General features: G+C 37.6%; 7 protein-coding genes, 1 non-coding gene and 1 pseudogene across 14 annotated transcripts; 7 read left to right on the top strand and 2 right to left on the bottom strand.

Annotated features, from left to right (window-relative positions):
- Positions 1-602: 602 nt before the first annotated feature.
- LOC147920268 (protein trichome birefringence-like 41) lies at positions 603-3,002 on the top strand. Its single transcript, XM_087502852.1, has 5 exons — positions 603-1,096; positions 1,812-1,983; positions 2,072-2,247; positions 2,347-2,505; positions 2,586-3,002. Exons 1-5 carry the CDS (start codon positions 768-770, stop codon positions 2,896-2,898), a joined length of 1,149 nt encoding a protein of 382 aa, XP_087358978.1. The 5' UTR covers positions 603-767; the 3' UTR covers positions 2,899-3,002.
- Positions 3,003-3,370: 368 nt separating this feature from the next.
- Positions 3,371-3,442, top strand: TRNAC-GCA (transfer RNA cysteine (anticodon GCA)). Its single transcript has one exon. It is a non-coding gene; the product is annotated as a tRNA-Cys (tRNA).
- A 51-nt stretch (positions 3,443-3,493) lies between these two features.
- Positions 3,494-6,113, bottom strand: LOC147920270 (uncharacterized). 2 transcript variants are annotated; one of them, XM_087502850.1, is made up of 7 exons: positions 5,773-6,113; positions 5,560-5,631; positions 5,309-5,476; positions 4,977-5,147; positions 4,667-4,879; positions 4,470-4,558; positions 3,494-4,380 (listed from the first exon to the last, which is right to left on the bottom strand). In XM_087502850.1, exons 1-7 carry the CDS (start codon positions 5,879-5,881, stop codon positions 3,733-3,735), a joined length of 1,470 nt encoding a protein of 489 aa, XP_087358976.1. In that variant the 5' UTR covers positions 5,882-6,113; the 3' UTR covers positions 3,494-3,732. The 2 variants fall into 2 exon arrangements, with proteins under 2 accessions (XP_087358976.1, XP_087358977.1); XM_087502851.1 differs by having other exon boundaries at positions 3,494-4,377; positions 5,773-6,064.
- A 932-nt stretch (positions 6,114-7,045) lies between these two features.
- Positions 7,046-11,078, top strand: LOC147920271 (protein GRAVITROPIC IN THE LIGHT 1-like). Of its 3 annotated transcripts, XM_087501386.1 has the most exons (3): positions 7,046-7,609; positions 7,953-8,082; positions 9,352-11,078. In XM_087501386.1, the coding sequence occupies exon 3, from the start codon at positions 9,352-9,354 to the stop codon at positions 10,750-10,752; it is 1,401 nt and encodes a 466-aa protein (XP_087357512.1). In that variant the 5' UTR covers positions 7,046-7,609; positions 7,953-8,082; the 3' UTR covers positions 10,753-11,078. The 3 variants fall into 3 exon arrangements, with proteins under 3 accessions (XP_087357512.1, XP_087357511.1, XP_087357513.1); XM_087501385.1 differs by lacking the exon at positions 7,046-7,609 and having other exon boundaries at positions 7,733-8,082; XM_087501387.1 differs by lacking the exons at positions 7,046-7,609; positions 7,953-8,082 and adding an exon at positions 8,968-9,223.
- A 1,184-nt stretch (positions 11,079-12,262) lies between these two features.
- LOC104765304 (protein DELAY OF GERMINATION 1-like) lies at positions 12,263-13,841 on the top strand. Of its 2 annotated transcripts, none has more exons than XM_010488999.3 (2): positions 12,263-12,867; positions 13,325-13,841. In XM_010488999.3, exons 1-2 carry the CDS (start codon positions 12,461-12,463, stop codon positions 13,650-13,652), a joined length of 735 nt encoding a protein of 244 aa, XP_010487301.2. In that variant the 5' UTR covers positions 12,263-12,460; the 3' UTR covers positions 13,653-13,841. The 2 variants fall into 2 exon arrangements, with proteins under 2 accessions (XP_010487301.2, XP_010487302.2); XM_010489000.3 differs by having other exon boundaries at positions 12,273-12,867; positions 13,346-13,841.
- Positions 13,842-14,846: 1,005 nt separating this feature from the next.
- LOC104765305 (polynucleotide 3'-phosphatase ZDP-like) lies at positions 14,847-19,117 on the top strand (annotated as a pseudogene). The gene is made up of 15 exons (XR_015590837.1): positions 14,847-15,281; positions 15,380-15,442; positions 15,695-15,823; positions 15,948-16,244; positions 16,495-16,551; positions 16,740-16,814; positions 16,903-16,971; positions 17,073-17,156; positions 17,297-17,353; positions 17,450-17,526; positions 17,804-17,885; positions 17,976-18,092; positions 18,390-18,514; positions 18,700-18,769; positions 18,866-19,117. The product of XR_015590837.1 is annotated as a polynucleotide 3'-phosphatase ZDP-like (transcript).
- Positions 19,118-19,216: 99 nt separating this feature from the next.
- Positions 19,217-21,195, bottom strand: LOC104765309 (uncharacterized). Its single transcript, XM_087501388.1, has one exon. It carries the CDS (start codon positions 21,193-21,195, stop codon positions 19,384-19,386), a length of 1,812 nt encoding a protein of 603 aa, XP_087357514.1. The 3' UTR covers positions 19,217-19,383.
- A 106-nt stretch (positions 21,196-21,301) lies between these two features.
- Positions 21,302-23,805, top strand: LOC104765306 (uncharacterized). Of its 2 annotated transcripts, none has more exons than XM_010489003.3 (8): positions 21,302-21,710; positions 21,870-22,004; positions 22,100-22,291; positions 22,445-22,506; positions 22,603-22,763; positions 22,838-22,986; positions 23,117-23,257; positions 23,345-23,805. In XM_010489003.3, the coding sequence occupies exons 1-8, from the start codon at positions 21,366-21,368 to the stop codon at positions 23,525-23,527; spliced, it is 1,368 nt and encodes a 455-aa protein (XP_010487305.2). In that variant the 5' UTR covers positions 21,302-21,365; the 3' UTR covers positions 23,528-23,805. The 2 variants fall into 2 exon arrangements, 1 of the variants encoding a protein (XP_010487305.2); XR_015590838.1 differs by having other exon boundaries at positions 21,366-21,710; positions 22,355-22,506.
- A 3-nt stretch (positions 23,806-23,808) lies between these two features.
- LOC104765310 (peptide-N4-(N-acetyl-beta-glucosaminyl)asparagine amidase A) lies at positions 23,809-26,092 on the top strand. The gene has a single exon (XM_010489004.2). It carries the CDS (start codon positions 24,003-24,005, stop codon positions 25,821-25,823), a length of 1,821 nt encoding a protein of 606 aa, XP_010487306.2. The 5' UTR covers positions 23,809-24,002; the 3' UTR covers positions 25,824-26,092.
- The last annotated feature ends 1,445 nt before the right edge of the window (positions 26,093-27,537 follow it).

Consider the following 27,537-nt stretch of genomic DNA (forward strand, 5'->3'; position numbering starts at 1 on the left):
TTAATACTATAGGATCCATCTATATTGTCGTTAAGAAAATTTTATAGACAAAAACTAATTAAACTAAAACATGAATGATTAAAATATCAATTTATAGGTCCGCAAGTTTTTTCACGGGGTAGCACCGGCAAATGAAAAGTCCTTTTAAATAGACGAAACAAAAAGAAAACTCTTCACAGAATCTTTATGGTCCGAACAAATCGATTTATTTCAGGGAAACAAATTTGTTTAAGCATGATCTAGGAGAAGTAAATGATAGGAATAAATTTATCAAGTCTGTAACGGATATTTCGCAATTTAGAAGATGAGAAAAAAGATTCTCAAAGGAGATATATGGTAGAAATAAGAAATTAAGATCTCTATCATTTAATATCTTGACCATTTAATTTTACATTACTTGGATTTCAAAATTAAAATCTCGAAATGGAAAACCGGAGTTAGTAAATTACGTACGTGTCAATGGATACTTGAATGCACACAAAGAAATATTGAGATTGAGATGAAAAAAAAAAATTCTTATCAAAAAAAAAGAAATATTGAGATTTTGTCTTAAAATTTTCTTATCAAAAACTATATATATGGCATTATAAGTTCATATATTTGACTTACAAATAAAAAAAGAAATATTGAGATTTTGTCTTAAAATTTTCTTATCAAAAACTATATATATGGCATTATAAATTCACATATTTGACTTTAAAAAAAAAAGTAAAATATTATTTTTGTTTCTTCTTTTCAATGTGACAAATATATACATAAATATATAGATGCGTGGGTGTATAAAAACCAGAAGCGTATTTGAATCTCTCTCTCTCCCCTCTCCTCTCCTCTGTGTTAAAATGGGTTCAAAGGATAACGCCATGTCTAATAGCTCTGCATTAGTTTTATCGCTGCTTCTTCTTCTTCTTCTTCTTCTACACGAAGCAGAGGGATGTGATATGTTCACAGGGCGATGGGTAAAGGACGCTTCTTACCCTCTCTACGACGTATCCACGTGTCCGTTCATAAGACGCGAGTTCTCTTGCAAGAGAAATGGACGGCCAGATCTCGATTACTCTACCTTCAGATGGCAGCCTCAGTCCTGCAAATTAGCAAGGTACATACATATCAGGCGTCAACTTATTAGTATAAATCATCTTTTTTAGATTTATTATTAATTTTGGGTTTCTAGATATTGAATCAAGGTATCGTTATAGATTTATTATAAACCAATTAGGGATATAAATCGACGCATAGCCAGTTATTCTTACTTTTGAATTTTGATTCTATATTTTTTTTAAACTATTCGTAGGTGTTATTATTTGATGAAATATGACATTACATTAGCGTTAATTATTGGTGCACATTTTTGTTGATTTGGTTCACATATATTATTATTATATATACCTTTCAAGAAAATGGAAAATATTTGCATATATTATGTGTTTATAACTTTTTGTAAATTAAAGGCACTTTTGAGTGAAGCAACCAATGAAAAAAAGAGAATGCTATTTATATAGTAGTTTTGCCATAATTGAAGGTTGTTTTGGAATCTCCAAAATAAAAATAAAAAACTGCACGAAGATGAAAACGAACTCTTTTTTGTCACAATATGCCAACTGGTGATTCCGACGTGTGTTCCACGCGCCTCCGGTGATACTATGACACCCACCAAACTCTCTCTTCATATGAAGACATAAATTCCCCCACACTTGTGGGGACACTAACTCAAACTCTTTACGGTTCTGTCCTGGTGCTTGTTACGTTAATTACCATTGATGCCACCGACATAACGGCGGCGTTTTAATATTATTGTTTTGTGTGTGTTTTAGGTTCAACGGAGTGGAGTTTTTGGAGAGAAACAAAGGGAAGAAGATAATGTTTGTTGGTGATTCTCTTAGTCTAAACCAGTGGCAATCTTTGACATGTATGCTTCACTCTTCTGTTCCCAATTCTTCGTATACTTTAACCACACAAGGCAGTATCTCAACCTTCACATTCAAGGTACTAACCAGTAACCAATTTCTACACTTGTTTTGGTTTTTTAAGTATAATGTCAAAGTAACCCCGTGGAGTAATGGTGAAATTGCAGGAGTATGGATTGGAATTGAAGCTTGACAGGAATGTGTATTTGGTAGATATAGTGAGGGAGAAGATTGGGAGAGTTTTGAAGCTTGATTCGATCAATGATGGAAAAAATTGGTTAGGAATGGATACATTGATTTTTAATACTTGGCATTGGTGGGGCCGGAGAGGTCCTTCACAACCGTATGTTCAATTAACTCTTGATTAATAATATGCCTTTTTTTTTTACTTAATTACATGCAATGTTCTAAGTTTGGATTTTGTTTTGTTTTGTTTTGGCAGATGGGACTGGATACAACTAGGGACTAACGTTACAAAAGACATGAACCGTGTGGCCGCATTCGAAATTGCCCTTGGGACTTGGGGAAAATGGGTTGATACCGTCGTAGATACTAAGAAAACTAAAGTCTTTTTTCAAGGAATCTCACCTTCTCATTACAAGTAAGTGGTTATGCATTTGATTAAAGACAAACTATCTGTGAAACTTTTTTAAAATCTAAAATCGCTTTTGGTTATAACAGAGGAGTTCTGTGGGGTGAGCCAACTGCAAAGAGTTGCTTGGGACAGAAGGAACCACTTTTGGGGACAAATTATCCAGGAGGATTGCCAGCAGAAGTGGGAGTTCTGAAGAGAGCACTTGGGAAAATATCCAAACCGGTGACATTGCTTGACATTACAATGCTTTCGTTGCTTCGGAAAGATGGTCATCCTTCGGTTTACGGTCTAGGCGGGCAATCCTCCGGTGGTGACTGCAGCCACTGGTGTCTCTCTGGGGTACCTGATACTTGGAATGAGATTCTTTACAATTATATGGTTGTACAAAACAAAATCTAAACACAAAAGAATAACAATATTCAAACACAGAAGAAACCACAATTATAGCATTTGTTATTGTGTTTGATTCAATTTTAATTTAAATAAAAAGGTATTTTTCTGATTTTTGTAATCATATATCAAGCAAAAGAAGCAATGTAAACCCTAAAACCCCAGTAGTGTTTAATGAACACAATGTAAAATTGTATAGATTAAAAAGTCTATTGCTAATTCATTTAGTAAGGTCGTTTTTCAATTGAAGCTTACTATGTGACCAAAGAACATATATTAAAATTTCACTGGAAGTGAATGAGAAGTCAAGTTTTTTATGTTTATCAAACTCGATCTTAGATCACATTTGTAGATCATACTCTTTAACTCGGTGCCAAATCAAACATGGACTCTGTTTTATTATGAGCACCCATTTTTTTTTCCGGTGAAATTCCCAAAGAAATCAGGACTTGTATAAACCAATCACATTCAAGTAACAAAAGGGTCCTTAGCTCAGTGGTAGAGCAATTGACTGCAGATCAATAGGTCACCGGTTCGAATCTGGTTGGGCCCTTTATATTTTTGTTAGAATCATCGTTTTTCCTCATTTTTGTTAGAATCATCGTTTTTATACTTTAGTCCTCTTCTTGTTTAAAAACAAAATCAGTAATACATAAATCATCGATCCTTCATTACAAGGCAAGACAACACTTTTAACCTCTTTTCTTTCATCTGTATAACAAGATTTTTCTTAACAACTATCAAAAAGAAAACATAACGAATCTCCCCAAAGCAAGGATCGAAGAAAGGACACACCTTGCTCAGCTGAATCAGAACTTCTGATGGAGGACATGAGTTTACTTTCTAGAATCGAAATGGAGTTTCGGGACCATACTTGCTGCTCCTCATGTTGAAATGATCAAACTTTGAACTATTACTGTACTCTACAGGCCTCACCGTAGCTGATGGTGTTGGCTTTGGTTCTGTCTCTGTTGTTTTATCTCTATGGCGGCGCCTCGATCGCTCTTTATGGACCTTCGGTTGGGGAACCTCTCCCGAGGCATAGAACTGAGCATAGTCCTGCCGTTTTGATGATGACGACCTGTGGTGCTTGGATGATGACAAAGTAGGGTCCTTCATTACACTACTTGATCTTACCTTCGGGGTCTTATGTTCCGGGTAACTCTCATCAGCTTTAGGCAAGTGGGCATGTCGGGATTCAGAGACTGGTGCTGGTGCAGTATGCATTTGGACTCGAGGTGGTTCTTGTTCGTCTTCAGGCATTTTGAGTCTATCTAATGGCCTTAAATTGGGGCTTGTTTTGAATCGGGTTGGAACTAGGTGGCTGGTTATAAACTCTAGAGCGAGTTTGCAGAGATCAATAATGAGTTGCCCAAATGATGGCCAACCAGGTTCTTCCTTGGTTGCTGTTGTCTCAAGGACAGGTCGGAAATTTTTCTTTTTGCCTTGACCTTGATGCTCCTCTTCAAAGCTGGTTTCTGTCTCTAGCTGCTGTAATATATACATAAACCTTTGTTGGTTTGTAGCATATGGTTAATGAGAAGTGAAAATGCCCCAAAGAGAAGAAATAGAGACTTTACCGTCTTTGAGAAGAAAGAATTTCCAAAACCCTGCTGGAGCAAACAAGTAGCATAACCAATGAGAACGGCACCAATAACCAAGAGAATATCTGCAAAAGAGCACGCAATGATCTTCGGTTAACACTCTCAGATCCACCTCTAAACAGAGTTGTACCTATGTACGTTACAAATGTGAAGAGGTGCATTCGACTTCTTACCAGTTGGAGAGATTGAGCTATCATCTTGATAGTCACAGTCCTCTTCGCTAAGAGAAATTTGGCGAAGAGCTGCGTTTCCTCGGTCAATGACAAGCAACGAGCAGGTAGGCCGAACATAAACAACATCAAAATCATTTGAGAACTTTGCATCCTCACTTGGTCCATCTCTATACCCAGCTATATTTGATTTTCCCCCAGCTATTGTAGTAACACCTACAAAAATGTTCCAGACTCTTTGAGAACACGATAATCTCCTTTAGTTTAAGTGCTGATATATTCAAAAACCTATACAGAATACTTGTTGTAATACCTGAATCTCCAATCTTTCTGATGGCAAGATTCAAAGTATCAGCGACATAAACGTTCCCTTTGTCATCCATTGCTACTCCCCTCGGATGATTGAAACGAGCCTCACTCGGTTTTCCATCTGCATGTCCCGTCTTCCCTTGAAACGATCCAGCCACCAATCTTTCCCTGCTGTCTGCCCACAAGCACATAATATTATAAACAAAGTCATAACAACCTCCAACACTAATATGTAAAAATCAAATGTTACATACACTGAATCAATATGGAAAACGTAATGACAAATTAGTATACATAACTATCAAGTATCATCAAGGCAAAGGTAGGAAATTATACACTGGGACAAGGGAGGAGTGATCTTCATGATATTGCTATTAACTTCATCAACAGCATATAGTTCTCCATCATCAGAAACTCGAATCTTGTAAGGAACAACACCGATTTCGTTTCCTTCCACAACAGTTTCGACCAAGTAACCATTCTCAAATTCAAGAACATTAGTATCTGCACAATTAAAAGCAACCACTCTCAAATTCAAGAACAGTAGTATGAACCAAGTAACAACCAATCTCAAATTGAGCAATCACCTGATTGGGATATTTTAGAGGATGATCCAGTAGTCCACTTTAGAACCCATGACATGTGCTTAATCAAAGAACCTGGATTCAATTTACAAAAAAATTGATATAAAACCCAGTAATGTAACTAAGAAAGTAGTGAGTGTAGGAGATAGATCAAAAGCAACCAAATCAATGATAATAATAATAGAAAGCAAGCAAATTTTAAGTATGGTAACTTACTAGCAGGAGCAGCTTGAGCTTGAAATGGAAAGCTGTGAAGTGTACAGACGATCCATAAAGTGAACAAAGTAGTAAAGCTCTGAGCGAGTAGAATCTGAGATTCGCCCATCTCTTTTGGATCCTGTAGTTAGTAGTAGCTTCCTTCCAAGTACAAATTTGTGTTCGAATCGAACCCTAGAGAGGCGATTCACATATTCCAAGACAAACACAACCAATTGATAGAATGAAACAAACTTTGCAGATGACCACCGTTTTGTTTTGTTTTTAAGTTAAAAAATATTACAACGCCTGTGAAAAAGTGGTCATTTATGAAAATAAAAAAATTTATGTATTTCTTCTTTGAAGGTAATTTACTAAATTTGTTTTCTTATAAAAATTACCTAATTGGGTTACTCGTGTTTGAAATAAAGCAAATTTCTGACCTCGTTTCTGGATATGGGCTTTATAAAAAGGCCCAATAATGAGCCTATTAAGGTTTCTTACCGTTAGCGAGTGAGTGCTAAATGCTTTTGCCCCCCCCCCCCCCCCACCCGTAGATGTCTTGAGGAAAAGACAAAATTATTAGGAAAGGGAAAAGAAAAAAAAGGAAAAAAAAAAAGCTGATCGGATCAGAAGCACTTCTACGATATGTCCAATCACATCATATCTTTTTACTGTCTGTTTCAATCTATAAGGTAAAATAAATAATTGAAACTATAGTCTATATGCATATCTCCTAAACAAATATGTATATATGTGAATAATCTCGTTAATGCGATGCATACGGAAGCCTACTTTACAAATTTGTTATACTAACCAGAGCCGTACATAGCTGTGATAGCTCTCAATTTTTGGTTTGACATTGAAATCCAATTGTCTCTGCTTTTTTCTTTCCGCAAAACACGGGCAATTTAACTCAAATTTGTACTGACTTATTAAAAAGTTACATTCATATCATATGCCATATTGTATTTGCACAATATAAACCCCGCTAATTACAAGACATAATTTTGTTTAACTATCGTTTAAATAACATGATTCAAATATTGGACTTCGCAATTTGCATCCTTAATTTGCTTTCATCGATAAGACAACTGTTACTTGTTCAGCCAATACTGCTATTCAGCTGTCTTTTATGCAACTTGGACAAATAATTTAAGAGTCTTATTCAATATGAAAGAATTAGAGAATGAAATGAACTTACTAATAAACAATTAAACATTAAGGCAATTTGAATATGGAACTACTAGTCTACTAACAAATAAATAACGAAGAAAAGCGTTTTCAGCAGAATGTGTGGGAAACGGTTTTTACACAGTTTTTAGTCGCCACGTGTCGTTCATATATCTAAATCATACCGGACGGACCGGTCTTCGCGTACGAACGTAACAACCAAACACCTTCCAAGTAGTTTCACTTGTCCCAACCCAAACCGTGTGATTTTTATTTTGCGTTCTGTCTGATTGATTACGCTTTGTAGCATTTTTAATTTTTATTCCCTTAAATACCGAAAACACCCTTACTTACTTTTCGACGTTTCTGTAGAGTAAAGTAGCAATGTCGGTGTAATTATCTCTTGACCACGAGGGTATTTTAGGTAAATAAAATTCCTTTGAACTTCCCTAGGCTCGCCCTCTTCTCTCGTCATTTACTACTTCTCTTCATCTCCTCTCCTACGACTCTTTCTCATTCTAAAGCTCTCTCTTTTCACTTTTTTTCCCTCTCTCTCCTCTTCTTTTTTCATTCTCGAGCTCCGGGTTTGTCTTGAAACCGTGAAGGAATCTGTATCTTCCTTTGTTGTTACCCATCTTATTGTCGTTCAACGACAATCTAGGAGGCTTTTTTTCTCCTCGATCAGGTTTGTTAATCAACATTTAATTATAACTTCATCCTGTTACTATCATCTTTTTTTTTTGTTTCTTCTGAATAATTTCGTTTCCATTATTGTTGCGTTAGCGTAGTTGTTTTATACTCTCATTTTCAATCAATGAATATATCATTGTGACTTGTAGCCTCACAATCCTATCATTATTCATAGCAATAATGCCATGGCGAAGCATTCACATTAGTTTCATATTATTCTGTTTTTTTTTGGTGTTTGTCTTTCTTATATTGGTTCTCTGTTTCTTAATCCTTTTTTTTTTCAATCTTCATTTGGTAGGTACTGATTTATGATTTTACATGATTGATTTGATCTGCAGGGTTTAAGCTGAGGTTAGTTTGTCATTTCGCCAGTTGGTTCCTTCAGATTCACTCTACAATGAAGTGAGAACAACAAAACAGAACATAGAAACATAGTAGAGAGATAGAAACCTTTGAACTTTTGGAAAGGTACATATATTCTTTAACATTTACAGTTCGTTTTTAATGAACTTCGAGTACCATTTTGGGTTTAATCTCTCTGGGGTTTAATGGTTGGATGTTTCCTTGACTCCATTTCCAGATTTCATTGATCACGCTTTAACATGATAACTCACTAGTTCTCCTTGGGTTTGTGTGTTTTAGGGTCTAAACCAGTAGACCGCAGTGAAATCGAGAATATGGTTGTTTTGTGAGTAGCTTGTGACTGTACTAAAATGTTAGGTAGCTATATTAGGCTTTGATGCTGTCTTACTTTTTTTTCTTCAAATGAGTGGAATCAAATGACCATTCGACAGAATCATATACATATAATATAAACATGTGTGTGTTTGTGTGTGGGGGCACTTTTTATTTCTTGGATTCTAGTTTAACTGATTTGGTATGTAGCAATTATGAATCCTGAATACTCTAATCCTCTTTCTCAGTATCCCATAATTGACAACTTATGAATAACTTTGAGTATCTCTATGTATTCTAAACTCATTAGTTCTTTTTGTATTCACTTTTGCACTTTTTTCTTGACTGTTCCTTTTCAGAGAAAAGTGAAAAAAGAAATAAGAACGAGGGGTGTTGAATTATTTGCATGTGTCATGTGTGTGTTCTGCAGATATGAGATAACCCATTTGGGTGTTATTATATTATATGTATTTTACTCACTTTTGTTTGATTCTATAGTAGCAGCACAATTTGACTGAATAGCCCCACACACATATAGCAAAAGATTTCAGAACATTAAAAAAAAAAAGTAGATCGGTTCTTGAAAAGAAAATGGTACTACACACGCAAGTTGTTTATTCTTCTTCCTTGGACATTTCTTAATTCTTTATTCCTTACAAATAAAAAACATTTTCATTTGTATATGAACCACATTGTCCCCACAACTCTGGATGAATCTTTAAGCTGTATCCACTTGATAATCTAGCCATGTATACCTCTTTCTCTGTATACTATATTTATTGCATACCTCTCTCTCTCCTTTGTGACCTAAAAGTGTAGTGTGAAACATTAGTGAAACAATCTCTTCAAAGCTTCTTCTCTGCTCTTCCATCTTTTCTTTTTTTGGTTTGTTGTTAACTAAAGAAGTCTATAAAGTGAAGCTCCATCATCAATGGTCCTAGATCTGATTTTGCTTTTGCTTTTCTATTTTTGTTCGATATAGACATTGTAACAAGTCTCATTCAACCCCTTGTTCACTTTTATTTGTAACCTTACTAAGAGCATTTGGTGATGAATCTGCAGATGGAGTCTGTGAAACCAATGGATGTCGCTTCAGGAAAAGGAAAACTCAGACGCACATTTGCCAAGGTTATCAACATTAAGAAGCTAACCGGTGTTGTTCCAGAAGACAACAAGGTTGAGAGAGTGAAGAAGAGCCAAGAGAATGTTACGTTTGATAAAGATTTAGTGAAGAATGCCGCAAATCTCTCTGAGTCCTTTGACAAACTGGAGGAAGAGTATGAGAAAAGGCTTGCCTTGGAAGCTCTTCTCGGAAAGCTGTTTGCTACGATCTCTTCCATAAAATCTGGTTATGCGCAGTTACAGTATGCTCAGTCTCCGTATGATCCAAATGGGATTCAGAAATCAGACAACTTGGTAGTAGCGGAGTTGAAGACATTGTCAGAGCTGAAACAGAGTTTCTGGAAGAACCAGCTTGATCCAAATCCTGATAGAACACTTGTTCTTGCCGAGATTCAAGAACTGAGAAGCCTGTTAAAGACTTATGAGATCATGGGGAAGAAGCTTGAGTGTCAGGTAAAGCTTAAAGACTCTGAGATCATATTTCTCAAAGAAAAGTTTGAAGAATCAATGAGTCAGAACAAGTTGATGGGGAAGAGACTAAACCAAAGCGGTCAACTTTGCAATCCACTGGATCATAATCTTCATATATCGGCGCTAAATCCAACCCATTTCGTTACTTATCTCCACCACACTGTCAAATCGATCCGAGGATTCGTCAAGTTAATGGTTGAGCAGATGAAACTCGCAGCCTGGGACATCGATATGGCAGCTGATGCGATACAACCTGAAGTATTCTATTACAAGCAAGACCACAAGTGTTTCGCTTTCGAGCATTACGTTTGCAAGGTAATGTTTGAAGCGTTTCATCTACCTTACTTCTCAAACGAATCATCATCGAAGAAAAAGAAGAAGAGCAGAGAAGACAAAGCAATGTTCTTCGAGAGATTCACAGAGCTTAGATCGATGAAACCAAAAGAGTACTTAGCATCACGACCTAAATCAAGATTTGCTAGGTTTTGCAGAGGGAAGTATCTGCAGCTCATACATCCCAAAATGGAGGAAGCGTTCTTCGGACATTTGCATCTAAGAAACCAAGTCACTGCAGGTGAGTTCCCGGAGACGAGCTTGTGCACTGCGTTTCTCGAAATGGCGAAAAGGGTTTGGCTTTTACATTGCCTTGCTTTCTCCTTCGACCCTGAAGCTTCAATCTTTCAAGTACCTAAAGGTTGTAGATTCTCGGAAGTGTACATGAAGAGCGTGGCGGAAGAAGCGTTTTTCTCGCCGGAGGAATCCGAGCCGGGAGTTGCGTTTACGGTGGTTCCCGGGTTTAGAATTGGGAAAACGTCGATACAATGTGAGGTCTACCTCTCACGTTCATGTCAACGCCGTCCGATCAGATAAAAGTCCCGGCCATGATGTCACAGGGGTATTAGAGTAATTTAGTTGGTGGGGGGACTTTTTTTGGGGGTAGGAAAAAATTAATAAATGAGGTAGAGACAACAATTACTGACCGTTGGATTCAGGAGGGGGCAAAGTATTATGTGCTTTGTTGAGTTGAGATTTATGGTTTTATGTTTTTTGCTTTGTCAATATTAGAGAGAGCAGAAGAGACAGAAGCATCTCTTAGCTGTTTTCCATGGAATTATTACATGTCGTCACTCACTACCTTCTATTCTATCATATGTAAATAATTTCCGTCATAAGTTATAAAATATTAATTATTGCTATGTTTGTAGTATTACATAATGTTGTGTTTTGATATCAATTAGTGAATAAAAAGGAATGTATATATGATTAAAGTAAAGTCTAATTTGTATGAGTGGAATGGAGATATCATCTTCTCATAAAGTGATTTGAATCATGGGGATGTCAAAACTAAACAAAACAAAAAAGGTGATTTTGATTCATGGATCTAGTAGGGTTTGTTGGTTTGAGATTTAAATAAAATCTACTTTAGATGATATTGTTGTTATTAGATTAAGATTTTGTTAAACCCTGATAAAATTTAGTGTTATTAGTTTGTGATTTGTAAAAAAATCATTTAAAATCTTAACAAATTTAAGTTATTGGATCCATACTTTTATAAAGTTATTAAAAGTTTTATGTTATTCAATTAAAACAAAAGAATATAGAATTGTTAATAAATTCAATTATTGTCTTATTGATTCATGATTTTATACACTTCACAAAATAAAGTCATAAAAAATATCACAAAAATACAAAGATTGTTTGGAGATTTTAGAAAATTAATCAACAAAACTATAGAATACTCTATGTCAATCCTTTAAAATTTTTTATTTATATTCAATTTTGATGATTTTGGTAAACTCTTCTACATACTTTATCAATTAGAATCAAACAGCCCAATTAAGTTTTTTTTTTCTTATTTTCTTGAAATTTGACTTTTTGAGACCAATCTCTCTGATTTGTTTATTTTATTTTGACGACCGACCAAATATATCAGATAATTACTCTGATGGGTCCATTCTATATGGGATTAGATCTTTTGGGCCCAATAACAGTCATATGAACATATATCCAAGGTTCGGTGGGAATTGACTCGGTTTTGTCTTTGATTCTCGAACCAACCCGGTTAGATTCATACTGCTTTACCAATTGATATACTCAAAGTTCTGAACTTGTCCTATTAGATTTTAGAACAATGTTTGATGATTGTTTAGAACACTGTTTGGGTGTTTCTATCTTTGGGAATTGATGGGTTCAGCCGTTCAGGCATAAGTTTACAAAAATTTGAGACCAAACCAATTAGATTTTCGCATTTACACCTGCATTCTTATTACGAAGCGGCAAATGTTACACTCTTGTCAACTGAAACAGTTTTACAAAATTTTGGCATAAAAAAGAAAAGAGATTGAAACATTAATTCTACAAAGCGATAAAACATTACTTTATCTTTGACCGGACAATTATTTATATGCATCTCTAAAATTTTAGGAGAATTCTTTTTTTTTCTGAAAAAAATCAAAGGGAAACGTTGTTGAGATACAATCACAAAGTCGGTGACAAAAGATAATAATATAAAAGCATAGTATATACAATATATACATTTGTTCGACCATCCCAAACACTACGGAGGACCCAGATAAAAATGAGCCAAGAGACAGCGATAGCGAGCTTCAAGAAATTCCAACAGTCATGGATCGAGCAGCTACAACACCACCTCAACCACCTCCGTTCAGCTCAAAACCACCACCGGAACTCTGTTACCGGTGACGAGGAACGGCTTAGGGAAGCGGTGGAGAGAGTGATGGAACACTTTAGAGAGTACCACAGGGCGAAGTGGGCGACAACGGAGAAAGACGTGGTTGGAGTTATGGCTGCTCCTTGGTCTTCGGCTCTTGAACGGTCGCTCCATTGGGTCGGTGGTTGGCGCCCAACCACCTTGTTCCATTTGGTTTATACTGAATCCAGTATTTTGTTCGAGTCTCGTATTGTTGATATACTTCGTGGCTTTCGTACCGGTGATCTGAGCGATCTCTCTCCTTCTCAGTTCAGGTTATACACGAAACTCTAATTAATTAGCTACTTTTTTACTAATCACAACTCATGCATACTCTCTAATATACTCCCTATGTATCTAATTTATGTCCTAAAGTTGCGATATGATTCGAGTGTTATTGTAATTCTCGTGTTATATAGACTGTTTACCAAAAAGTCCAAAACTAATACATGTTCACACATACAGGTAGATATATCAAAGAGTTCATTTTGAACATAAGATGTTTATTTTTCTATATTAAAAAATGCTAAAAACATTTTGATGGGTTTGAGAGATTAACAAACACATTTTGATTATAGATGATAAATATTTGATTATTTTGGTAGTTGAAACAGTTTTTCCAAAAAAAGACTCATTTATCTTACTTTGTTATCTAGTTTTTATTTTTTGGTAAATGTGTATGCGCATATGGACTAACTAAATACATTTTGATTATTTAAAACTTAATATTAGGATTAAATTTGTCAAAGGCAGGACGGTTAGTGAGCTACAATGTGAGACGGTGAAGGAAGAGAACGCTATAACGGAAGAGTTATCGGAGTGGCAAGACGATGCGAGCGAACTCGTCATGGGAACATCGTCCAACCCCGAACAGAGGATCCGACGTCTAGCAGGAATCGTCCATCGAACCGATGATCTACGGCTGAGAACGATCACACGTGTGGTGGAACTGCTTAGTCCGCTCCAACAAGCGGAGTTTCTAATCGCTGCGGCTGAGCTTCGTACGGGCGTTGCTGGTTGGGGGACTAGCCACGACCGTCGTCAAAGTTCCAACGTTTGAAGCTAATAATTAAAACGGTTTAAAAGGTTATATGAATTGAGAAAAAGATTCAGGTTCTTTTGGATATTAATATTAGATTATACTATGTTTTTACCATGTTTTTTTGGTTATCCACTCAAACAGTACGTGAGAGTTTGTTTGGTTTTTTACATGGTTATGAAATATATATAAAAATCCTGTGTTATGGCTGTCCGGTTGCGTAAAGATCAACTTATGGGCGTGCGTGTTAGATTATCTTTTTCAGTTGGATTTCTCTAAGCGTTAGAACTTTTTTTATGAGATCATAATCTGACCTGAATGGGGCATTTGTTGCTTTGCTAAAAAGAAAAAGACAATAAAGACAGAGAATCGGGGACATGGGTAATTGTTGATTTCTTCTGTAGACCAAGTGGATAAACAAAAAAAAAATAGAAAGTCAGATACCAAAAAAAAAGAAGACATGAAGTGAACGTGGCATGGTCATGTCTCTTGAAGACATGCATGAAGACACTTGGTGTGGTACGCGTCCTCCTATCACGGCGTCGATTCCAAACATTTTGTTTGGTTTAGTTTTAAAGATTCTTCCTAAAAGAAAGAGTCTTATTTTTAGTCGAAGACAAAATAGACAATGATTACATGACAATTTTCATCTCAGTGCAGCTGCCATCTCCTTCTCGGAATTTTATAAATACTTCGTGTGATATTTTTCCTGTCTTTCTTCTTTCATTATTCATGAAGCAGGCAATACAAAAGCAGCTTTTCTAGTAATTTTCTGAAATATCGAACTTATAAACTTGTGAGACTGCTACACAATGAAAATGATAAAAAAAAAAAGTAAATCTAAGACTTTATTCTTTCATATAATGCTTAAGTAAACAACAGACTAGCAGAAAAAAAAACTGAGAAGAAACATAAAAAAACTGTCATATGGTTTTGATGGTTAAAGATGTGGCAGAGGATTTTTTTTTTATCTTCATATAAATGTTTATTTCCATATATCAATAATAAATCAAATGCCTAGATAACCTAATTGGAAGAAACTATTAAAAAAAGGGTAAGTTATGGAGGCCTTTAAAAGCCCCAAAAAGCCCAAAATCAAAACCCAATAGTAAGAGGAGACACTGAGGTCTGGCCCGAGAAACATATAGTAATTTACATTTATACCCCTTTGACCGACATCAATTTACCGACATACATCTTCTAAAGTTTCTACTTTCGACTTTCCAGATTGGCGGGAACGCGAAAAGAACCCTAAAATCGCCCTTTTCTCTCGAAATCCCCACTCACTCATGGCTTTATGATTACTAAATTCGCGTCTCTTCGTTTCTCCCCTCTTCTTATAATCAATCGTTCCACTCTCTATTTCCGACAACGACCACCACAGTACTACTATCTCTACAACCACAGTCACATTTGGAGAAGAACACCGGCGGCGAAGAAGAAGAAAATGCCTGTCGTAGCTGAGTACGCGAAGTCGAATCGATCGTCTTGTAAGTCATGTTCGGAGAAGATTGCTGTGAAATCGCTTAGGTTAGGGTTGATTAGCAAAGGACCTGGCGGGGTTGATATGACCAGGTGGCACCATTTCGATTGTTTCCCTACTGATTCCGAGCCGATTGCTTCAGCTGATGAGGTTTATCCGCTTTAGAGGTTAGGGTTTTCCTTTGCTTTTTATTCTACTGTGTGTTTTGGACTCTTTAGGGTTTAGGGGTTTGTGTTTAATGCTTGTGCTTTTTATATGGTCTCAGAAAGATGATCAGGATGCTTTGATGAAGATGGTGGAACAGTGTGGTGAAGAGTCTGCTAAAAAAGTAAGGATTTTGGAAGTGACGTTGTTCTTTAGTGTCATTTTGATTTATCTATCTAGTAGATGTGTTAGATTTGAAGTGCTCTTTCTTTCTTAACTGTTTGTTTGTGTTGGTTAAGATGAGAAGAAGGTGACGGTTAAAATTGGGCCGAAGAGGTTTAAGGAGAATAACGCTAAAGATCCATGTCTTAACCGGAAAATGGGTGGTATTATTTCAGGCTTCTCCAAACTAACTTCTTACTTCATTTTCTGGCAGGAATTACCGAAGATGGATGAAGATAATGCAGAATCTGTAGCTGATAATGAGTTAACGGAGGAGACAAAGAAAGGAAAACATTCTCCGGTTGCAAAATTGGTGGAACAATGTGGCGAGCCTGCAAAAGAAGTAAGTTCTAGAAACAACAATCTTCTTTTTCGAGAGGAAAGCCTTCTATAGTCTCATTTGCTCATCTCGATGTAGTTGACTGAAGCACTTTTCGTTACTGCTTGTATCGGTTAAAATAAAGCAGCATGATGAGGATGAAGAGATTAAAAAGCCTGCATCAGATGTAATAAGTGGTGAGAAGATTAAGGAGACGACAGGGTCTCCTGATTCTTCAAAAGTTATTGCTGAGTATGCAAAATCAAGCAGATCAAAGTGCAAGAAGTGCTCTCAGACTATCGCTGCAAAGGAACTGAGGTTAGGGCTAGTGACCAGAAACTTCCGGGGCTTTGATATGACACAGTGGCATCACTTGGGTTGTTTTCCTGTCGACTCGGATCCAATTTGTTCTGTAGAAGACATTGGTGGATTTTCAGAACTGCAGGTTAGTCTGTATTTAACGATTAGGAATTTCTAGTTCAGGAGATAGTGCTTCTGGATGATTGCATTTATCATCTGGTAACAGGATCGTAAAACGAAACAGATTGGAATATAGATATTGGCATATTTTAATAGTATTGCCATTTTGGCATGACATCGCCGTCAGTGTCATGCTGATTTAACACCCAAACATGTACATATCCTTGTTTATGCTGACACATCTTTATATTTGTTTTATTTGTAAATATAAACAGAGTGGTGATCAGGATGCATTAAAGGAATTGGTCAAACAATGCGGGAAGAAGACTTTGGTAGATGTACTAGCAAAACCCTTTTTCGTAATATTCTTTTTCCTTTGAAGGAAGCATTCTGTTTAAAAGTGTTTTCATGTCTTAACCAGAAAGTATTTATTGTAGTCGGGTTCAGAAAATGTAGAGAATTTTAACATTGTAAGCTTCGCTAAACTAACTTCTTACTTCATTTCGTGGTGGGATTGCAGAAGATGGATGAAGATAATGACGAATCTGATAATACTAGGCTAACTGAGGAGACAAACAAAAGAAAACATTCTGAGGTTAATAGATAACGTCAATCACATCTTTTAATATAATTTTGTTAGACTGGAACATTCCTTGGCCTGTAATGTATTATTTCTTATGAAGGTTGTCAAAATGGTGGATGAAGATGACTCGCAAACTAAAGCAAACCAACACACGTCTAGAAAACATAAGGTATACAAGCAATGATATGTACTGAATACCTGCTAATGGTAGCCACTCTCTTTATTTTGTAGAAATTCTCCTTAATGATTTTGGAATATTGTGTTATGCAGGTGAACATTAGTGAGTCAACTTCTCAGGTCGAGGTTGAAGCAGAAATCTCTCTTTCAGCTTCTGATGTGAAGGATAAGTACAGGGTAGGCGCTTATAATGTCAATTAGGTTAAAGCCATCTACTCCCGTGTTAAAATGTTCTTCTTGGGAGTTTGTAGCTCTGGCATTTTTATTCTTTTTCCAGTTCTTTTATCTTTCTGGCTGCTAATCTACTTGTTTCCTAGGATGCCAATCTATTACCAAAATGGAAAGCTTTCGAGACAGTTATATTCCTTGAGCGGGTGAGATATCTTCTTCAGATATGACTTCACTTCTTGAGTATACGGTAATGTAGTTTTATGACCTAATGGTATATTCCTTTTGTGACATTTTAACAGGATGATGGTCTTAAAGATTCAGAGAAAATAGCTGCATTTGACTTTGATGGATGCCTTGCAAAAACATCTGTGAAAATGTAAGAAGCTCATCCAGAATTTTGCTGTTTTCTCTGTTTCCAACTTAGGCCGTTTTTGATTTCTAGACCTATAGCTATAGGCTGGCTATCTCAAGTGATTACATTTTTACAGAAAAGCAAGCCGACAAAGCTAGTAAAATTGGACGCTACACTTTTTGTTTATCCTTATTGTTATCTTAATAATCTAATGGTGTTATTGTTGCATGAACCTTATCTTTTATGGAAAATAAGAATCAATGGAATGTGCCATAATGTTTTATATTTCCTTCTTTTACAGTACAGGGGCACATGCATGGTCTCTTATGTACCCCTCCATTCCTGAGAAACTGCAAAGTCTGTACAATCAAGGCTATAAGCTGGTATCTTATTGAGATAGAATTCCATCTAAGTCTATGTTACTCGATGTTTTTTCTTTATATATAGAGTAGCTGAGTTTGATTGTTCTACAGGTCATTTTCACAAATGAATCCAACATTGATCGATGGAAGAACAAAAGGCAAGCTGCTGTAGATTCGAAGATCGGACGTCTCAACAGTTTTATCAAGCGCGTGGAGGTTCCCATTCAGGTTAAGTGCACTTAGTTTTCTTAAACATCATTGTATCTACCGAAGAACACTGCTTTAACTAACGTAGCTATTATTTATGAGTAACTGAAAGGAACTGTGATGCATTCAAAATCACTAATTTGAAGTTAATTCATATGGTTCTAATGGTTTGTTCTGTGTATCGATAAAAGAACTGAGAAAATAGTTATGATGTCTTGCATGTTATTATTAGCTAACACCCAAAACTTTCTAAAGTGCCAGTTGACGTAACATGTTGCTGATACTGTGAAGATTATAATGGGTTTGTTCTGCAAACAGGTGTTTATAGCCTGCGGGTTCTCAAGCTCTGCCGGTAAAGATGACCTTTACCGCAAACCTAAGGCTGGAATGTGGCAACTTATGAAGAAGCATTTTAACTCTGGAATTGCAATTGATATGGATAAGTTAGTTTTCTCCCAACTTGCTCTGTTTTTATTTTGGGCAAAAAACTTGGATTTACCTGAAATTTCTAGAAAAGCTGGAAGATTACACTCATTTGTTCACCAGCCTTCCTGATTGAACTCTATCCGTTTGTGTTTTTACTCGCACTAAGTTTAGTTGATACTGACTTCCGTGCTGTGCTCATCAGATCCTTCTACGTTGGGGATGCAGCCGGAAGAAAAATGGATCACAGCGACGCTGACATCAAATTTGCGCAGGTATTTGTTACAAACATCAGACATCTCAGACAATACCCGTACCTTATCTTTTAATAATTTAATTCACCCAATATAACTACTCTCTTTGGTTTGCAGGCAAATGGACTAAAGTTTTACACCCCGGAGGAGTACTTTATCTCTTCAAGTACATAAGCAGGGACTTAGCTGTATCAGTCTTCTTGCAACTTCTTTTGCTTTTTGTGATCAAACTATCAGTAATTTAGTATGCTTTTCGTGATCAAAACTATCAGTAATTCTTTATGCTTTTTGTGATCAAAACTATCAGTAATTCATTATGCTATTTGTAATCAAATTTATCTGTTATTCAGTATGCTTTTTGTGATCAAACTATCAGCATGTGTTTTAAACTCTTTTGTATATAATTGCCATTTAAGCATCAACTAGAGCTTACTGAACCAGGTAAAAAAACACATTTGAACAGCAGGGTTGCAGAAGAAGCATAAGAAATCATTGATAACAAAAAAGGTTTCAAATTACCGACTCATTTACATAGACGAGGTTGGGGGGAGTTTTAAATCTCTTCTGATGCTAATAACATACATCAAATACTCACTCTTTTTCATTCTTTAATCAAAATAGACTTGGTTCTGAAATCACTCCTTTTGACCAATCTCTCCTTCCAAAATGGCGTGTCTTGTCAGAACAATCTCTTTGACAAGGTTTCTGTAAACAAAGGGCCTAACAGCAGCACGGAGAAATAGCTCAGGTGGGATCCTACTCTTCTTTATCTTCTTCATCCACCTTCCATATCCTACTGTCTTCCATTCTTCTGGTTTCACTTTTGCCTTCTTACCTCTCATTTCCAACTCATCTCCTTCAATCTCACTCTTTTCTCTTTCCTCCATTGCCTTTAACTGCTTCTGATAAAACTTATCTGATACCACCATACTCATCTCCGCAAGCTTCTCCATCCTCTCTGCGTTGCTCGTAGCTTTGTTGAATTGCTCTTCCCAGTACCTTTCATCCTCTTCCGGATCCGTCTCCTCTGTTTCACCTTCTAAACTGTCTTCTTCCTCGCTTCCCTCCACATCCACAACCATGTTATCATCATCATTCTCTTCCTCCACCTCATCATCATCGTCATTGTCAGCTTCATCTTCAATCCACTCTGAGAATTCAGCCTTCTTTGAGTTTCCACTAATGTTCATCTCATCCTCATTTTCATCTGGAGCATCACACCCTAGCTCCATCTCTTCCAACTTTGCTTTCCACTCTTTTGTATACGGATGCAACAACTCGTTCGGGTGGTTTCCAAGCAAGAACTTCAACACTTTGGACTTCTTTTCATCACTCGACTTCTCATACGCATTTACCACATCATCCACAAAAGCTGTCTGTCTCACCTTCAGCATCTTACACAACCCTCCGTAATAAGTACTGAACTCAACTCTACCTTCATCATCCTCCACTTCACACACGAATCCAGATTCCGTTACCGGGTTTAGATAAGGGATGAGCGAGTTAAAGAAATCTTCTTGAGGCTCAAACCTGCACTGAAACACAGGCTTCTTCACATACACAATATCAGGTCTAAACCAAGCCGCACATTGACATATCAAAGACCTAGACTTGTTCCCCAATCTCCCCATCAAATTCCACTTGTCCAGCCTCTGCTTCTTATCCGCTTCTACAACCACTTCGCTAACCAACGTCCATTGCTCCCAGGGCAGCTCACTGAGTCTCCATTTCGGATGCCTAACAAAAACCCAAAAATACTTCAAACCAAGATTCGAATCCAACTCCTTAACCCTCTTCTGAAAATCTAAATTCATGTCATGCTGCTCAATCTTCTCAAACTCTTCATGATTCTCCACTTCACCAATCATAGTAACACACTCATCAGAGATAGTACCACGAACAGGATCACCAACCACAACACCACGCCACGAGTAAGGTCCAAACTCCCCATACTTGAACCAATCATAAGGATGACGCAATCTAGGGTCATCCTTATCCATAAACCGAACCATCCTATCGTAACCAAGCCCAATCATCTCAAGCTCCTCTTCCGTGAACTTATCCGGGTGGCTACTGAGAATGTTGCTTCGACTCTTGTCAGGGTTATTATACAACCTGTAAAACAACGATTCCGCTAGCTTCTTAGACTTATCACGAGCGTTCCTCTTCACCTGCTTCCTCATATCTGCATCTCCTTCTATCCTCCCACCAGACGAACCTCCTCCAAGCTTCTTCTTGCTCCTCCCCGCCAAAGCACGCACATCTCGCCTAAATCCACCATCATTTCTGAGCAAAAGCTCGAAGCTTTTGACCCTGAACGCATAGTTCCTCTCGGTAATAACCGGTAAAACCGAAACGACCCTTCGTACGCCGCAATTGGGTGGAGGTTTACGGAAGGAGAAGCTAGGGTTCAGGGTTTTAGAAAAGGATAAATCTTGACTCAGCATTGCTTCTCTCGAAGTGAGCTTAGAGATGATTAGAGACGGTAATAATATAAGCCTATAGATACGATTACGACGACGTTTTGCTTCTGTGTCTCAACGAGCCATTAGGAACTAAAAAAGAAAATTAAAAATCTGATCTTTTTTGTTTTTTGGTTTGGTTCAGAAGATTTGTGATGGCGAAGAGGATCCACCTGACGGAACTAGGCTGCATCGCGTGTGAGGAACTTAGCGAGCTAGGTGCGGGTAAAGAAGGGTGGCTAGTGAACAATCCGAATCTTTTATGTGCACTCGATTCTCACTCTTTAGCCCTAGCCAATCGAATTCTCATCTTGATTGTGAATTGGGGTGATCCTGATGCGCCTCGTGTCAAGATCAGACCCGATCTGTCTCCGATTGAGGCCGAGTCGATTACGGCGATTGAGTGGTTAGTGTTTGATGACGTCAGAGTCGTCGTTGCAGGGACTTCTTGTGGGTATCTCCTGGTTTACTCTGTTGCCGGTGATCTCATTCATAAGCAGGTTAAATTTTCGAACTTGATGTTTGCTTTAAGTGCGGAAACATTGGTTTTATGAACAATGATGTCTCTGAACATTGTGGCAGTTCTGTTGTTGGGTTACTTTAGTTTACAGTAAAGAGATCTTATAGATGAATTACTTACTTCTTGTCTGTGTTTACAGATGGTACATCCAAGCCGTATCTTGAAAATAAGAGTACGAGGAACTAAGAAAGATTTGATACAAGAGACATCCACTGAGGAGATCTGCTTTGTAATGCCTGGTATCATTGCCCGTTTTGATGGCTCCCACATTCAGGTATTGTTGTAATTTCTTTTGACAAAGTAGAACTTTTTGAGGTTATGTTTTGCTAAGTTCTGAGATTTGTTTATTTTTTGTCTGAGTTATTGTAGAGTATGCTTCAGAAATGGTTTCAAGAGAAAAATTCTAATTTTTGGGACCAAAAGAATAGAAAGGGAGATGTAGAAGATACTGGTAGTTTGTCCCAACGACTACCCTATCAGATATGGAATGTCAACAAGAATGGTGTGTGTGTTGATGCTACTGTCACTGGCGTAATGCCTCCTCCATTACTAGAACTTCAGGTGACTACTTATGTCTATTTATTTCATTGTGTCAAACTAGGAAAATAAGAGACTTCTCTGCAGTTTTTTTTGTGTGTAGAAAGCAAAAGAATAGAGAGACCTTTTTGGAGTTTGTTCCGGTTTATAAATCTGGCTAATTTTATTCTTTGACAGTCAAGTCAACGTTATTATTGTGCAGTGACCATTGGAGAGGATGCTGTAATCTCGGCTTACAGGTTTGTAATATCTTTGATAATTGTTTTTCATATTTTACTTTCATGATGTTCTTCTGTTCATTGAAGAATACTTTTTGTGATCACTTTCTTTTGAAGGCTCTCAGAAGACAGAGGTAGATCACTTGTCGGAGCGATTCTTTCAAAAGTTGTGCCTGCAGCTGCTTCAACCATAGCTTCTTTTTCTAAACTGATTTGGAGAAGTAATGATCAATCACCAAAGCGAAAGCCAGAAGCCAAGACTCAGTCATTTGCTCGCGGTACATTTTCATACCCTCTGATCACTTCACAATATATCACTCTGTGGCTTAACCTTGTCAAAATGTTGCTGCAGCATCATCCTTGACATGTATAAAGGACTACCCAAGGAAAGGCGAGAAGCTCACGTTATCCCCGAGTGGGACATTAGCTGCGATAACAGATTCTCTTGGTCGTATACTTCTGCTAGACACTCAAGCTCTCGTAGTTGTCCGGCTTTGGAAGGTTTGTTTTAACATCCTTAATACTTTTTCCCTTCGATCTCCTCTCTGTTTTTATAATCGAAGACAGTGAAGCAAGAACCAATGTGAAAACAGTCTAATGCCACATCTGACTCAACAACTTTATTTGTCAGGGTTATCGTGACGCAAGCTGTGTGTTCATGGAGATGTTAGCCAAAAAAGACAAAGGAAAAGGAGTAATTCACACAGAACCGGTAAAAAGTGATTACTGTCTATGCTTAGCCATTCACGCGCCACGGAAAGGCATCATCGAGGTAACAATGTCTTCTCTGAATAAGACAATAACTCTATCGTTGTTTATGATTGATTATATGTGTGACTGATTCGCGAATTGTATCCAGGTGTGGCAGATGAGAACGGGACCGCGTCTTCTAACAATTCAATGTGCAAAAGGTAGCAAACTGTTGCAGCCTGCGTACAGGTTCGGATCAAATTCATCATCTTCTCCTTACATTCCTCTCGAAGTCTTCTTACTCAATGGAGATTCTGGCCAAGTCTCTATGCTCAACCGATCTCTCTCTTAAAAATTACTTCTAAACTGAACTTTCTTTCAATTCCACAACAGTTTCTCTAAACTTTTGTCCATAGCTAAGCCAAAGTCTCTAATTGAAATGTTTTCTAAGCAAGAAACAAAAACTTCGCAGTTGATTCTTAATATGTAATCAGTGCTCATTTTTTTTTTTTTTTTTACTTGCTTGTGATAGTTGGTTGGGTGTGATCTTATGATTTGTAACTTTACTTCAAAGATTCAACAAATACAGTAGTGTTATTCTTTAATTTAATCCACAATTAAATTTTTTTATTTATCTGGATGCGTAATAGTATAAAATAGCAAGGAACGTTTTAGTCATGGTCCCAAGAAATAATCAAATCCAAGTTAATTTATTAAGAATTACTAATACTGTTTTCTTGGAAGCATCCCAAGATTAGTTTAATCATTTAGGATTAAGCTTTCCTTCTTTAAAATCAGTTTGATTACCAGACAGAGACCAAAAAAAAATGGTCATGACTTCTCCACTCATCTTCTTCACCGTCTTCTTCGCCGCCACTCTCTCCGCCGTCGCCGCCGATCTCCACGTAACCAGATCACGTTTCAAACCTCCTCTCTTCTTCTCTGCTCTTCCTCAAAACGTCACCAAATCCCGTACTCGTTACTTCGAGGTTCAAAAACCTCCCGTACCAAATCTTCCGACATCTCAACCACCACCGTCATGCTCGTATCATATTCTCCACCATGACTTTGGCTACACCTACGCTAAACCACCGGTTCTCGCTAATTACACGCTTCCCTCCCACTGCTCGTCGTCTCGAGAATTCTCCAAAATCGTCCTCGAATTCAAATCCACCAGCAAAGGAAGACAGTTCGATCGTATCTTCGGAGTTTGGCTTGACGGCGTTGAGATTCTCCGTAGCTGCACCGCCGAGCCTAGACCAAACGGAATCGTTTGGTCAGTTGAGAAAGATGTAACCAAGTATCACTCTATCCTCGTCAAGAACGAGACTCAGATCCTCGCTGTGTATCTCGGTAATCTTATAGATAAGACCTATACTGGTGTTTACCATGTCGATGTCACTTTCCATTTCTATCAACTCGAAAAGAATCTTGAAGATTCTGGTTACAGCTCTCCTCAAGCTGATATGATCTTGCCTGTTTCTAGAAACCTTCCGTTAAACGATGGGTTGTGGTTTGAAATCGTGAATTCGAGTGATTCTAAGTATAAGGAGTTTGAGATCCCTAGGAATGTGTATAGAGCTGTTCTTGAGGTTTATGTTTCTTTCCATGAGAATGATGAGTTTTGGTATGGTAATCTTCCTAATGACTACGTTACTGCTAATAATCTCAGTGTTGCTGGTAATGGACCTTTTAGAGAAGTTGTGGTTAGTCTCGACGGTGATATCGCTGGTGCTGTTTGGCCTTTCCCTGTTGTTTTCACTGGTGGGATTAATCCTTTGCTATGGAGACCGATTACTGCTATTGGCTCTTTTGATTTGCCGAGTTATGATGTTGAGATCACGCCGTTCTTGGGAAGTTTGTTGGATGGGAAGACTCATAAGGTCGGGTTTAGTGTGACAAACGCTTTGAATGTTTGGTATATCGACGCGAATTTGCATCTTTGGTTGGATCAGGAGAGGGAGATAGTGGAAGGGAAGGTGTTGGAGTTCAGTAAAAGCTCTTTGAAGCTTAGCTCTGTCTCAGACTTTAAAGGCTTGAATGGGAACTTCACGACGAAAGCAAAGAGGTCGATAACTTCGATCGGGCTGGTTAAATCCTCTCATGGGGACATTATAACCAATGCCAATCAAGAATTCACCTATGAAAACACGATGGTTTTAGGTAAAGATGGGGGCTTGCAGATCATAGACCAGTTGATCCAAGCCGATGATCGTATTCACGCCAAGAGAGACTCGAGAGAGGTCTACTGCGCGAAATCCATCAAGAGGTTTCCTTTTTACCTCTACTCTGACTCTGTGGAGCAGCAGAATGACACATCTTCGCAGATTTCGAATGTCACGATGGGATTCAACGAGGAGAGATCAGAGAGCGACAAAGGGTTGATGAGAACATTCAAGAGCAAGCTCGAAAACAAGCAAGATGGGCAAGGGGTTATGGTGGTGAAGAATAACTCAGTGGTCAATGGATACGGAAGCACACAACAAGTGTATAAATATGTTGGAAGTGACCAATGTTACTTCAGAAACATCAGTAGCTCCAACTACACCATCCTATATGACAAGCGTGAAACTGTTTGCAAGAAGAAAACGCTGAAACTGCCGCCACGACTCGAGCATCTAACCAGACAACATCATTTACTGGCTTGATATATGACCAGAGACAAAAAAACCTCGCTCTTGCTGTGATTGACAATTGGAAAAAGAAACATCACAAATAAATAATAAACTTTTCCATGTTCCTTATGTTTTCTTCCAGTTATCAGACGATGTTTTTGGTCAGATTTGATGTATGTCATTATGCAATTGCAAGAAGGCTCACGGTGAACTGTGTAGGTGATGTTTCTTGTATAAGTTTTGAAAGTCATAGGTGATGTGAGCTGTATAGGTTTATGAAAAAGTTTTTTTCTTTTGTTCGATTTGATACTTTGTATGAGGAAAGCTTTGATTTTTTTTGTTCTTATGGGACTTGGAGCAAAAAAAAAGTTGTGTTCTTTCTTATGCGTTGTGTTGTGTGTTGTGTATCTCAATGGGTTTGCTTAACACTGCTCATCTTTAGTTTGCCTCATTTGGGAATTCCCGGTTCCTGCTGTAGATTGGGTTAGTCCTGCAGAAATTGTTTGATGATGGAGTTGTTAAACGTGAGGAAATGTTGTTTTGAGAGTCCACTTGATTTTACTAGATTTCTGATTATCACAAAAAACTGAACTGTTGGTCTTGTAATGTTGATTACTCTTTGCTTTGTAATCCTATGGTTGTACAAGCTTTTGCTAGATCAGCTCAAGGTTGTAGAAGACATGTATTAGACTTATATGATATGATAATGCTGATGATAATTTTAAGAGGGAAGGATGATGGGCTCTTAAGATAGAAAAGTACATGGGTTTTCACCATTCTCAGCTAGGTTCCTTTCGATTGGTTTGTGAGAATTGCTATAGAATCGGAATCAAATTGTGTAATGTTTGTGGGAATTGCTTTGACATAGCTAATCAATGACACAAGGGTAAGCTTAGATTCCTTGAGATTTCTGGATTTGCTAAGAAAACAGGGGAGAACAGAACACCACTTTATCTGAACTGGTCTTTGATTTATATGAATATGTTATCAAAGTGGGGCTCTTGTTTCTGTAGTGGACCTGTCTTTTAGTTTGTGTTGGATCCATTTGGGTGGAAAAGGAGAAATTAGCATCATACATGCTCATGTCTGGAGTTGCTGCTTCTAGGCTTGGCTTGTGGACGTTCGATCTTGCGGTAATCCAACAAATGCAGGTACGAATTCAAAACTGAAAAATGGTTTTGCTCTGTTTAACTATTGCTTCAAAATCTTTGGTCTTTGATGAGTATGTGATGCTTCTGGGAACATTGGTTTAGGATCTTGTCCCGGAACCAGACCGTTGTGTGGTTGGAGGTGTACAACCCTGGCGAAGGCATTGATGTTGGTGACTTCAAAGGCTTACAAGGCCAAAACGATGCACAAGGATCACCGGATTCACCTACAAGTTGCAGTGTTCCCTCTACTAGTGCCAGCCCTGGCGAAGGCATTGCAGACACTCCCACCATTTTCCCCCTCTTATGTGCTTTTTGTTATCATATCAGTCCTCAAAATCTTTACTTTACTTTAGCTCTAAGCCTCTAAGTTGTAGTTTAAAGATCATGAAATTTTGTCCTGTTTTTATACCCACAAACTATGATTTCTTGGATTAAGGGAGGAACCATGGCCTTGACTTTATAGATGAGACAACTTAGACTGTCCCTTATCATATCCATCTAGTTTCTCACCTCTTTGGATTTATCTGTTGATTAAGCAGCTGTTAAAGAGAGTGGAGATGCAAGTTCAGAGCTGGTAAAATCGATTGGTGATAAGC

Source organism: Camelina sativa, chromosome 19 (genome assembly GCF_030686135.1).
Source record: "Camelina sativa cultivar CO46 ecotype springtype chromosome 19, ASM3068613v1".
NCBI classification, from domain to species: Eukaryota; Viridiplantae; Streptophyta; class Magnoliopsida; order Brassicales; family Brassicaceae; genus Camelina; species Camelina sativa.

Bases quoted from the DNA above. Each gene is read 5' to 3' on its own strand.
- LOC147920268 (XM_087502852.1), top strand. From the start codon at position 768: ATGCGTGGGTGTATAAAAACCAGAAGCGTATTTGAATCTCTCTCTCTC. The intron at 1,984-2,071 runs GTACTAACCAGT...GTGAAATTGCAG, and splicing joins TCTCAACCTTCACATTCAAG to GAGTATGGATTGGAATTGAA. The intron at 2,248-2,346 runs GTATGTTCAATT...TTGTTTTGGCAG, and splicing joins CGGAGAGGTCCTTCACAACC to ATGGGACTGGATACAACTAG.
- LOC147920270 (XM_087502850.1), bottom strand. From the start codon at position 5,881: ATGGGCGAATCTCAGATTCTACTCGCTCAGAGCTTTACTACTTTGTTC. The intron at 5,632-5,772 runs GTAAGTTACCAT...AATTGAATCCAG, and splicing joins AGCTCAAGCTGCTCCTGCTA to GTTCTTTGATTAAGCACATG. The intron at 4,381-4,469 runs GTAAAGTCTCTA...TATATATTACAG, and splicing joins ATTCTTTCTTCTCAAAGACG to CAGCTAGAGACAGAAACCAG.
- LOC104765304 (XM_010488999.3), top strand. From the start codon at position 12,461: ATGAGCCAAGAGACAGCGATAGCGAGCTTCAAGAAATTCCAACAGTCA. The intron at 12,868-13,324 runs GTTATACACGAA...ACTTAATATTAG, and splicing joins CTCTCTCCTTCTCAGTTCAG to GATTAAATTTGTCAAAGGCA.
- LOC104765309 (XM_087501388.1), bottom strand. From the start codon at position 21,195: ATGCTGAGTCAAGATTTATCCTTTTCTAAAACCCTGAACCCTAGCTTC.
- LOC104765306 (XM_010489003.3), top strand. From the start codon at position 21,366: ATGGCGAAGAGGATCCACCTGACGGAACTAGGCTGCATCGCGTGTGAG. The intron at 21,711-21,869 runs GTTAAATTTTCG...CTGTGTTTACAG, and splicing joins GTGATCTCATTCATAAGCAG to ATGGTACATCCAAGCCGTAT. The intron at 22,005-22,099 runs GTATTGTTGTAA...GAGTTATTGTAG, and splicing joins TTGATGGCTCCCACATTCAG to AGTATGCTTCAGAAATGGTT.
- LOC104765310 (XM_010489004.2), top strand. From the start codon at position 24,003: ATGGTCATGACTTCTCCACTCATCTTCTTCACCGTCTTCTTCGCCGCC.